At 39.2% G+C, this 12794-nt stretch overlaps 1 protein-coding gene across 1 annotated transcript in view; it reads right to left on the reverse strand.

Annotated features, from left to right (window-relative positions):
* pigg (phosphatidylinositol glycan anchor biosynthesis class G) overlaps window positions 1-12794 on the reverse strand; it is a 98163-nt gene that overhangs the window by 38617 nt on the left and 46752 nt on the right. The window contains exons 8-9 of the mRNA XM_023328856.1: window positions 12248-12532; window positions 92-495 (exon numbers count right to left, since the gene is read on the reverse strand). Coding sequence (XP_023184624.1) covers window positions 92-495; window positions 12248-12532 — 689 coding nt within the window. The remainder of the gene's footprint in view (window positions 1-91; window positions 496-12247; window positions 12533-12794) is intronic.

The raw sequence follows: 12794 nt of genomic DNA on the forward strand, positions 1-12794 counted from the left end.
ATAGGTGCCACAGGTGCCGTTTCCGATTGATTTTTGAATTTCCACCAACACCAGAACCTACTCATCTAATCACAGGTCCAACAGAACCAACCTGTTGATCCAGTGGCTGACATCTGGGAGGTGGGCCCACTGAACTCCTGTCTGGTTGAGGGAGCGAAGCAGCCGGCAGCAAAGCAGAGTGAAGGGGGGCGTGGCCAGCGCCAGCCACTTCTCCGAGACGACCTCCTGTTTGGGGTGAGCAGAGGAGCGGATGTCCTTGGACAAAAGGAGGTGCTCCTCTTCGTCTCCGGAGCCCCTCTGCTCCCTGAAGTACTTCCTGCACACGTCCTGGAAGACGGCGAGGCAGAGCGTGTTGAGCAGGAAGTACCAGGTCTGGTGCTCCTCTTCGACGAAGCTGCTCGCCGCCAGGCTGAGCGTGTGGCCGACGGTTCCGGCCAGCAGCAGGACGTCGAGCTCCGACAGCGACCACTCCCCGCCGGAGCTCCGCACAGGAGACTGTGAAAGCGAAGAAAAAACGGACAGTTTACACAGCGAAATATGAGAAAAGAACAATCAAAACACTAAATATGAATAACTGAAAGGGGAGAAAGAGCCCTTTTTTGTCAGTCAGAGTTCAGTACTCTCGTTGCTTGAGGAACTCTTATGTGTTCTAAACGTTGATGTCTTCTTCTAAATGCCAGGACATTGAACAGATCTGGGGAGGGATGAAAGGAATCTTCTATAATGCTGAAGGCTTTCATTTGGTATCTATTGGTCTCCAGAGAGAGGAGAAATATTACAATAACACACATCATTACCCTACAATTAATTTGTACCGCAGTCGGCCGCCATTATCTGCTACTATTGACCAAACATTCGCTACACTTGGTTCTGCCAGGTCTGTAAACCCAGATCAAAGGTCTGCAACGTGTAGCTCTTACAAAACCAAATGATATTTTTATTATAAAGTCAATAAGAAATGGCAGTTTTGGCATTTACCCTGCATGTTTTAATAAAATATCTTCACAGAGTATCTACAGAAGGAGACCAATGGTGCAAAGTGTTTTTTAACATTAAACCATGAGCTCTACATTTCAAGTCATCTACCCATCTTTCTTCATTTTCCATATTATAGATTTTTTTTTTTTTTTGTAAAAGCAAAATGTTCTTAAAATAAAAATCAATAGTTTAATTGAATTAGCTTTCAAAACAAAGTCTAATTTTTTTGGCATCTCTAGACCAGTTTTATTTTGTTGCAACGGGGGTAAATGTTGCTCTTTATACTTAAAAGGTTCTAGTTCCTGTTAAATGGAGAGTTTGAAGGGCAGATGAGCATCTTAATGTCTTTATTATGTTATTATTTAGATTTTGTTTTGCGAGGAGTCCTTCCTCAGCAGGTTTGTAAGGCCCACAGTATGTCTTGCTGAGAGGTAGGAGGTGGAAGGTTTTCATTTTCTGGCTCATTGATGCATTTGCCTTGTTTGCTTTGCCTTCTCAACAAGCTGTCCCATGAATCAAATCATAAAAGTGATACATTATTTTATTATTTATTTTTTTTTAGCAAGTAACATCTAAAGTCCACAATGGGCTTCTGTATTAGACTACTAGTGCACTCTACAGATCTGACCCTTATGGAGACTGCACAAGGTACAACAGCAAACACGGAGCTCTGGTCAGATGAAACCAAAATTAAGTTTTCTGCACGACATGAAACCGTCCCCACTGTGAGACATGGAGGTGGGAGCATCATTAGGAAAACTGCAGGTTTCAGAAAGCCAAATTCAAGACGTTTTTTAATGCCACATTGAATGAAATTTAAGACCAAAAAACTTTAGATCCTGTCATATTACAATCAAGCATGGCAAAAACTTACATTTTTGGTGTCTGTCTGCGGCAACTGACAGCAATTTTGTGCTTTTGCACTTTGCCTGGCTCTCTACAGCTTTAACACCCGTAGTGACCAGCTTAGACGTTTTCTCTTTTTTTTGCACAGAATGTGTCTAGCCTCGTATGTGTTGGCAACAGAAGTGAGACAGTAGCGAAAACTAATATTGTCCAGCTAACAATGAATCTGCGCTTACCCAGAAAAAGCATTTGACTAGTTTGCTACATTTTTAAATATACATTTGCTAGCTGGCTAGCAAGCAGATATTAGCAGCTGATTAGCGGTAGCCTGAAACCCCTTGAGTCACCTAACGTAATGAAGATATCTGCAAACGACTCAAACTTTTGCCTGTGAGAAAGAAAAAAACTTACATAAATGAGATTTCATAGTATTGCCATGATGAAATTTCAGAACACTCATTAACATATTTAAGGCCAAATGAAATGTTTTTTTATTGCCCTTAAGACATTTTGAGGCCTTAATTTTAGATTCGCAAACACCCTAATAACTAAAGAATGATTTTTTGCCCCTTTAAAAAAAAAAAAAAAAATATATATATATATATATATATATATATTTTTTTTTTTTTCTTTTTTTTTTTTTTCCAAACCTACATTTTTAAAACTCATAGTTCAAGACAAAGGTACATGATTTGTAAGACTTCCTAAGGATTCACAGACACTGTAATCATGCTTTTCTTCATCAGGGACAAAAGAAGTTGGGATATTTTAAAAAAAACATGGATGGAGCTAAATACAGGACAATCCTAAAGGAAAACATTGACAAAAAGACTTGAGCCTCAGGTGTAGCATCAATTTCCATCACTCTAAATGAAACGAGAGCGGAAACAGGATGGTTTAGATCCAAGCTTCTTTGTTTGTGCAAATGGCCCAATTTGGTCCAACTTGGGAGTTTGTGGGAAGATGAGAAAACTTCAGTTCACAGACACTTTCCATTCAATATGATTGAGCAAAAGTGAGTCTTTCGATCCACAAAGCTGGTGCAGACGTACCCTGAAAGAGATGCAACTGCATCTCAGGGAAAAGTGGTATAACAGAGTGAATCAAAAACACACTACATTATTTAGATCTTTTCTCAGAGATTGCAAAAAACTGTTTGGAAGTAGATATTAAACCAGCTTTGTGTTGTTGGTTAGTTCGTTGTGTGGGTAAGAATTGCTTGCAGATCTCCTGAGACGCTCGTGTTATTTGTAATAAACGCTAATAGATTTGAGGATATTAAGAAGATTCTCCTCACTTCTGATCAGCTGAATTTGTGGGAAACGTAATTCGATACGCTTCGAATGTTTTTCTTAAGAGGAGTGCCACGAGAACATGAGCCCCAACACACACACAGCCACACACACACACAAGATATTTTTAGCTCGCCCACCTCTGTGCTTTGGCATTGCAGTTGCCAGTGGGATAATTAGCAGGTTCAAAAAACCTCCAAGATGATTCACATTACAATTATTCAAAATTGAAAAGCTAACCCCACGGCATCTATGAAATGACCTGTGTACTTTATAGCGTTCTGGACGCAACACCAACAAAGCAGGAAAAATAAGTCAACTGATGCAAAAACTATTCACCATTGGCAATTTTTCCTCTACGCTGCTTTTTATAGTTGGACTATATATTTCTTTTAAGCCAGCAGATTATCCATCATGTTAATACTTCCTATATAACAGTCACTTCCTGCCTTGGCACGGCAAACGGTGACCGTGAGCCGTCATCCATCAATTGCGGACCCGTCTCTGGAGGATGAGCCCATCCCATCCCAAAGATTGGGAGTTTTTCCAGCTTCGCGCTCCTATGCAAATGACTTGATTTAGCGCAAAGTCAGTTCAGACAGAGTTCAGCCAACCTCTCAGCTCAGCAGCAATATTTCACCTCGGAAAACAACAGACGCGCCTCATCGGTCCCGGTGACGGGGAGAGAGAGGCTGAGTTGCTACGTGCCGGTACCTGCAGGCTACGGCAGCGGGGCCCGCTGTGGGAACGGGCTGGCTGAGAATTGATTTTCCTTCAAAAAGTACAAAAGAAACGCAGGGCCCGTTTTAGAACAAATGTTTATTGTTGCTGTTTTTTTTCTACAGCACATTAGATCGTTAAACATTTAGTTTTAGTAGTTTTATTCAAAAGAAGACAAGTAGAAGAGGCTGGGGGGAAAACACACTTAAGTGTCACATTACGTTCAGAAAATTGAGGCTGTAATTTGGCTTGTTTATAATGACCATCTTTCAAGGCATAATGTTGCCTCCAAGTTATAAATAGGCTCAAATGGCAATTCAGAACTATTAGGCCAGATTATTGGCTAATCACTCTTTGTTCAAACAAACTTCAGTCTCTATAAAGATCACTGGAGTTGTGTTTTGGGACAAGCAAATGAGCATCGTGTCTCATTATCTTCTTCTTTAGAAAACATTAAAGTTTTAAAAGAAATTAGTTCAATGTATTTCCACTTGTAAATGGGTTCAAACCAAACAAATACGATCTATAAGATTTCTTACTTAAATAAAGTCAGGAACAACACTTGCGCAGAAATAAAGCAGCATAATAACCTGTTCAGTTTAGCATAATTTCTGATAAGGAATACACATGACACTTTGTTCACAGGAGACTGAGACGGGTTTCTGTTTACAGCGAGGTGGAAGCTAAAGGCAAGTTGGACTACATGCTAAAAATCACAGCGCCATCTAGCGGACTGGCATGACAACTACAGCAAACTCAAGACGTCTTAGCTGCGCCGTCTAAACGTGGAACGTTTTTCCCAATCAGCAACGGAAAATACAGACAGTTTCCAGTCTCGTGTAAACGTAGCTCAAGTTGAATCTAGTTTCTCTCTTCATACAAAATGATAATCACATGCTTTACTAAGAAAATAAGTCAAGTTGCTTTGCTGTTGCAGCACCTTCAAGCATTCAGCATCCTGAGGTGAGTGAATCTTCACTGGTGTAGAGTGCACGTCTGCATAGCTTAGCATGAGATTAATATATATAAGCTCATTATTAAGGTCAATGCTTGGGTATTTTGCGGCGTTTATGCGTTCCAGCTCTCACTTGTAATGTCAAGCTTCGGGGAAAATTAAAACATGCATCAAACAGCATTAGGTGTAGAAGGTGATGCTAGGGAATTATTTATATGCCATTAAAATACAAGACAGATGCACAATTATGTCCTTGGACTTTACATCACATGGTTCCTTGGTGGCTGCTGGGTAGGTACGTTTAAACGTAGAAGTAAAAGACAGAGATAGAAAGTGTTTTAATTTAAAGAAATAAATACAAAACAAGGGTCTTTGCATGTTTTTTGTTATTTCTCCCTGATAGCACATTGACTGCTTTTCGATCTTGTTTACAATACAAATTGTTAGAGAGCAACATATAATTTTGGGAGATTAGTGATCGGCCAATATTTACATGTGAGGGTTGATCTTATTTACCTCGGCAAAGGTCTAAAAAAAATCAACCACTGTCCTCTTTTGCTCTCCATAGAGAGAGGTTTTACTGACAGACCGGCCAATCAGGTCATGTCTGTACGTTAACAATAGTCACAGCACTGTTGCCACCTTATAAAAATAGCAACTTTCTAGCTATTTTTAGCGACATTTCAGACCAAAATAAAAAATGGCATCAGCCAAAATCATACAGGTCAGGTTTTTTAAAGATTGATAATTGCTGGTCGGCTAGAAAACTGCAATTGGTGCACAACTAATCTATTCACCAAGAGGTGGGGAGAAAACAGTCTGTGATTTGTAGAAAGGAAAAATTCTGTTTACATTTTGGTAAGCTCCAAATACCCTGCACACTGCTCACACACTCTAGTGGCAATCTGGTCCAGCTAACTGTTTGAAAATACAGCCACATTTCATAAATCAGAATATGCTTTCCGACAAGGCTCACTTGTCGGATTAAAGAGACATTTTGAAAAGGAGAACCTTTAAGTAGGTATTTAAAATGCTTTTCACTAAACCCACAGCTCTACATTAAAAATGCTTTTTATTGGTCTTAAACGTTGTCATTAGCTGTAAGTGGAAAATCATCATAATTCTCAGAACCGTGTCCAATTAATCCACATAATGCGTTTTAACTCAATGGATTGAGTTTCAGGAATGAATGAACTTTTCAATAACATAACATTCTAATTTGTTGAATGTGTCTGCACCCACCAATAGAGGCATTCCCTAGTCGAGACGGCGTCCCGGACACAGATGCCGTTTACTCGCCTGTGATGGAGGAAAAAACTGCTTCTGCATTCATTTCATCACCTCCAACTGATGGATGGGTTTGTAAACTACGCTTTGGTTACTTCTATGTATTTATTTCAAATGTATGTGAGCAGGAACAAGATGTGAAAGAAACCATTCTCTCGTCTATAACTCCTCAAACCAAAGACTGGCGCGCATGTCTAATCCCTGGTCAGGTTTGTAGACGTCTATAACTAACGACACAAAGGAACCTACATATAACAGTAAAATAGCACTTTAATGTGTTCAATAAGTTAATCTGTAAAGCTACCATTGCAAAGAAACTTATTTAAGATGGCAAAATAAGAATGCAGTGAATAAAAATAATAATAATAAAAAACAACAGAGTAAAGGTGTTGGTCTAGTTGGAAGTTTCAGTGTTCGCCTATTTGTCTCTGTTGGAGCCATTTCACCCCGCCGAGACGTAAAAGATGAAAGGTCAGTCAACTGTTCTGAGCTGCATGGAGGCAGATTATATACGAAAACCCACAAATAACTCCACCTCTCTTGTAATTCTAGATCTATGTGGGTCAGGCTGACCTGCGGTGCTTCGTCTATTTCTGTTCAAGCGTTGCATCTGCCGTACATTCAGCGTTTTCACCCAGCTTTCTCTTCATGCGTCCTCGCTGAACTACAAGCGGATTCTAATACTTTTAATAACGTTAGTTTGTATTTATACGCATTCGGTAAGTCAGCAAAACCTTTGGACATACCCGCTAATCTAAAATCGATGCTGTAGCCATAATGTATAACATTATGGAACGATTTCCATGGCAGCAGCAGCCTCTTCAATCCGCAGCAAATAAATCAGATGTGTTATATCCTAGCAAGGTCTTTAAAAAGACAGGAAATGTAAAAGCAGTTTTAAAACTACAGCAACTTCCTCTCTAGGTCAGGATCACTTTATGTCCATGTCATGATTTTGATGAAGGAAACATTAATATTTGGTAATGTTGGTAGAAGCAGAAGAACGTAAAGTCTTTAAACAAGAGGTGTATAAAACTTTTTGTCATGTGGCCTAAAATTTTCAATAAAAATATTATATTTAAGAACTAAAGTCAACAAAAATGTTGCAATTTTTTCTTTACCAACTAAACTAAGCATAAACTATTTTTAATTAAACAAAAAAAGTACAGTAATCAGATTTTGTTTTGCACAAAAAAAGAGAAAAGAAACGTACATCCAATACTAATGGTTTTAGCATGTCTTCCCTTGTTCAATGAAAGGCCTACAGTTTGCTTATTATTTTGAAGAAAATTTAAAAAATATTTGATCCGGTTCTCAGCAATAAAAACAGGTCCTAGTTCGGTCTTCATTTGAAAACAGTTGTTGTATTCAGACAAGTTTTAATACGGCAACTAAAAGCAGATTTTGGCGCGCCGGGGTGAACTTTAGAGTGCGAGTCAACGAGTGGAGGTGCTACTGGTTACCATGGCAATAGAAGAAAACCAGAAAGACTGGAAAATATGATCACTCTGTGTTGCAGCTAACATTTTTGGAAGCAGATTTGTCCTACTTTATTCTTGAACTGTGGTCGTGTGGTCGCAAAAACTTCATTCCCAGGGCTGCAAATGGCCCCTGAGCCCCACTTTGAACCCCCGTTGCTTTAAAGTAACCCACATGTAAAACACTGACTCTGTTTTTCTGTTTCAAACTAATATTACCTGATAAAAGCTTCAAATTTTCAGTTTTCTCTCCTGCTGGCACTGTTATTTTTTCTAAGTACGCTAGCCAGCATGTGGCTGGATCGCTTCATGTATTAATCAAACAGACGTGAGTCCCTTAGTATTGATCTCCTCGTCTACCCTTGAACTCGAGGCTCTTCCGCTGACTTGAAAAGTCTAAATGGGAGAAATATTCTCCAGGGGGCCTCAGGGGCCAGCGTGTACAGTAGTACATTAATCAATCAAAATGAGCGGAGGCCTAATGTGCTAAGAAAAGTATACGGCGCTCCTGCCCTGTCAACAGTGCTCTCTGCACCATGAAAGGAAAAAGAAAAGGCCTCTAAATGTCGTATTTTGAATCAAATTTTGGTGAAATGTTTAGTTCCAATCATATCTTTACCATAATTTATAACAGATCGTTTGTGCTATTCCATAAAGTCAGTCTCGGGCCCGGTGTGTGTCTGTGATTTATTTCAGCGGCACGGCTCTGAACCCGCCTTTCCATCATGTCACGAGAAAAAGAAGAAGAAAAAAAGAAAAGAATAAGAGTATTCTGACCCAACCATCTGTGTTATGACTTCTCATTGGAAAACATAGCTGTTTCACCCAGGCCAAGAAAGAAATCTTGTTAAATTTTTCTACTGCTGTCAGACTTCACTGAACTTTAAAAAAAAAAAAAAAAAGTTATGAAATTCAATTAAATTGTCCGTTACGGGCCTCCTTTTCTAATAACGTCACTATTTTAGAGTTACACAGTGTTTCTGCTTCTCATATTTTTTTAAGGGAAACAGCAAACTCATTACAGGGTCATTGGGTTCAAACTCTAATTATATTCTGTTGGAGCAGAAAGTGAGCTAAATTCATGGAACCAAACTCTCTGGCTCACGTTTGAATTTAGATTAGAAAACTAAAGCAAAACCAGAGTTTCTGCAGGTTTCACCAGCTCATATTTAAAGGCTTTTAAAGACAATTTTAGGACCATTATGACGAGAATTTCACAAATATCACAACAGAAAGGATATTTGTTGTGACAAAAGAGAATTGGATTATATTGCATTTAACATCGTATGGATTGGCAGTGGTGAAGATGAACGTTGTCCAGCCAACTTGTGGTAAATTTACACTTAGCCAAGATAGAAGCACAAAAAGCTAGCTAGCTGGGGTATCCTTCACAAAACGTAAAAGATGTTTGCGTGCGACTCAAACGTTTTGCCTGACAAAAAAGTCTACATAGAATAGTCCAGCTACAACAAAATGTAAGACCTGTGATTAAAACCAACTTACATTTTTAATGAAATTAAGACATTTTAAAGGCCTCAATTTTAGATAAATGAGATTAAGACTTTTTAAGGATGCCCTGGTAATTAAAGCGTGTGTTTTCTGCCCAATTTGTTTCTTTTGCAAACCTACATTTTTAAAACCGTCATGGTTCAAACTTTGAAAGGCAAAATGAAAGGTGACGTATTCAGCTTTAAAAATCGGATCCTGAGCAGGGAAAACGAGAGCCAGTAAGAAAGGCTAATAGCACCATAAAATTACTTTTACATTATTATTATTATTTTAATGGTGACTTTGGCCCACATGGCAAAAAATGCTTTTGGACCTCACCAGACTGTCACATAAAATGCTTTTAAAATGCACAGAGGTTTTTGGTCACTTGAAATATCTAACTTTCTTATCTAGTCTTGATATTAAAAAAGTAGATACAAAGGTGTATGATAGTCTGGCATATGAAGATGTGCTCTTATTGCAAATCTCTAAACCCCATTTTTAGAACAAGTCTTTCATTACACCAGGCTTCTTTTGTGCCTGCTATCAGGAGCAGCAGGGATAAAATCCATACATTGCTTTTAAAGTAATCCATGAGAACCTGTTATTGATCCCTGTGCTAACAGAAGGCCAATATATGAACGCTGAAAGAACAACTTCACTGAAGACGGCCCTTTGAAAAGCTGCTAGCCGTTCCAGGTATAAATACATTTAGATCAGTAAATGTACCTGTGACAAGACTGAAGACTAAATGAACACAAATAACAGCTTTCACAAAAGATAAGGCAGTCAGATCAATAAAGGTGAAGTTCGGCGTGCTTTCCAAAGCTCCATGCATTTAGAGACCGCTAAATTAATCAATTGGATACATTCTGTACTGTAGAACATGTCTGCCTCCGTCAGCACTGATGCTAATGTTTTGCTTCTGCATGTAAGAGTTGGGTCATAAGTGAGGCCTGCCCAGTAGGATCCTTCTTGTTGTTATTCAGAGGCTCGTTTCACCTTCAAGGTGGACCTGAAGGGTTTCTTTCACAACGGCGGCCCGTTACCCAGTCAGGTCGCAGAGCCTCGGAGAGTTGAGAGAAAAAAATAATGCAGCGGTCCTTCATTACGCGAGGCAGCACTTCATGTTGCTATGACGATGAACTCTGCCAGGTACAGAACCATCATCAAGAGACGGTTACTCGCCTCTGTGGTCGTATCACAAAACCTTTGGTACGACGTACAATGTACTTTTTTAAGCCGAACCTCATATTATACCATTATTCGCTGATAAAAATATATCTGGAGTGTTGTTTTGATTCATTTCGATGCATGTTTGACAATTCCTTTAATCTCCATGGCAACCATTCAGCTGTGCAAAAAACCTGGGTGGTCCTGGCCCCGCCTTCGAGGCACAGCTCCTCCTCAAAGCTGCAGTTTCCAAGCAGCCCTCCACAACTCAGCTCCTTCAGACTAGCCAGCAGCAATTAGCAAACACCTGGTGGAACTGAACATCTGCTGAGCTCATTATAGGAGCCACTTCTCAGAGCAACACTGGTAAAAATGTTGTTAAAGGGTTATTAGAGGAGCCATGTTGGGATGACTTCCTGAAGGCGGAGTTTCAGAAAGAGCAGGAGCTTCTTAAAGAGACAGAGACCCAATTTCAAAGCGTTAAACTACAAAGTCCAATTTTTTGTAAGTCATTTTTAGGATTTTTCTAACGACTGAAGGTGACATAGTTACATGATTTTAGCTATATGTTATTAGTACCTTTAAAGTACTAATAATACAATATGAAAACAATATTTTTCAAATTGGGTTTTCTATTCCATTCACAATATGAACAATTAACATTGTGGCAAGGTTGAATGTTTTAAAAAAAAAAAAAAGTTAACGTAACAGCAGGTAGTCGGTCCAGACATTGTAAAGAACCACATGTATGGCTCATTTTGCTCAAAAACATTTTTCCTTTTTTTTTACAGACTAAGGTAACATCCAACTCCAAGTGTGTATCCATTCCAGTATTGGGACAGGAAGATGAGTGATTGTGGAAATTACAGAAAAGTCATCGGCTACAGAAAACATCTGTGCACTTTTCATTTATTTCTTGTTGCTTTTATTATTATTATTACTAAAAAAAAAAAAAAAAAACATAGCAGAAGCAGCAGTGTTTGCAGAGCCTTTCTTTCCTGTTCTCATCTAGTACTGAATGTATAAAAGTTTCATGAAGCACTGCTTCATGTGTTTAAATAAATGAGCCGTCTCCGGTGTAAACTACTTCTTATTACCTTATTGTATTCCTGTGCAACACTGTAGAGTAATTAGGGGTAATTAAGTGGAATCATTGATTAAATACCAAGCAAGGTGGGCAAGTCAATCAGGGTTTGAAACATTTATGTTCTTCTGAAAACTCATTAAATAGGATTTGGAGATTTTTTTTTTCTCCAATTTTCAGAAATAAAAACAAGAAAACAAACTGGATCGATGTGCAGAAATAAACCTTCGGGAAACAAAGAGCTTAAAAGCAAGTTGACAAATATCAAAAAGACCAAAAGAACCTGAGTGGATTTAGCCTTTCTTATTATTCGAGCTGCTTTTACAAACATAACATTTCTCCACTCGTTGTAATGAGCCTAAATATTTCCTGTCATTTTGAGGTTGTCAAAATTATTTCTAATCGCTGAATGTCAGAATAATGAGATTATTTTTTTGAGACTTTTGAATCAGATCCAGTCAGAACTTTACACACACAAAGATTACCGTGACTTTCAACAATTAGTGAAGACTCAGACGATGACATCACAGTTTTATAAACCTATGATGAGCTAATTGGCCAAATGTAAGTTGGCAAACATATCAAAATGAATTCATATCAATTTTGTTTGACTTTGATAACGTGGCTGGGAATTTCTTGTGACATCTGAAAACGTATTAATATCATTAAAATGATGAAAATGATAAAACAACCTTTAAGAAAAAACAAGTTATTTTTTTTTAAAGGTTGTTTAAAAAAAAAACAACTTTCTGCAGCACAAACCAGCACAAAAGTTGCACAGTTGACTGACACCGTATTTCGTTTGAGTTTGTAAACAGGAACTGGTCGGTTGACCTTTTATGACCTCTGGACACATTTCTTAATATCTCTAAACTGACAGCGGCACAAACAAACATTTTTGCAGCACAAACGTTGGACACCAGTTTCGTCGCGACGTCTCACTCACCTTCCCATGTACCGCGGGTCCGAACGGGAGCCTCCGTGTCACCATGGAGATCAGAATGCAAAACATCGCCGAGGAGAAGGCAACGGCGGCAAACACGAGGCCCCAGGAGAGGCTGCAGAAGTAACAGGAGCTCTCCGCAGACGTGCACACCAACACGTGCACGGAGGCGAGGAGCAGGCACAAGAGGTAGAAAGGCAGGGAGAGCAGGGAGGAGAGCACCGGAAGGTCCACTGCCGCGGCGCTGCTGAGGGCTTCGGGCATCGCCAGCAGTAAGACCAGCAGGAGCTGAAAGGCCAGGGGAGGAAGAGGAGAGGTGAGGGAAAAGTTGGACCAACTTGGATCAAGCTGTCAGGTTAAAACGTAGGAACCTCATCTCTCTGTTGTGATGTTTATACTTTTATGCAGTCTGTAGATGTCTTTAGGTCAGGGGTCGACAGCTACTATCCCGCAATTTTTATTTGCATCCCTTTTGCAGCACACCTGAATCATACAAATTCCTTCATCTCATGGTGTTAGAAGTCAGTCGAATTTAAGACATTTTAAGATG

This window comes from Xiphophorus maculatus, chromosome 23, assembly GCF_002775205.1.
Source record: "Xiphophorus maculatus strain JP 163 A chromosome 23, X_maculatus-5.0-male, whole genome shotgun sequence".
In the NCBI taxonomy this organism is placed as follows: Eukaryota; Metazoa; Chordata; class Actinopteri; order Cyprinodontiformes; family Poeciliidae; genus Xiphophorus; species Xiphophorus maculatus.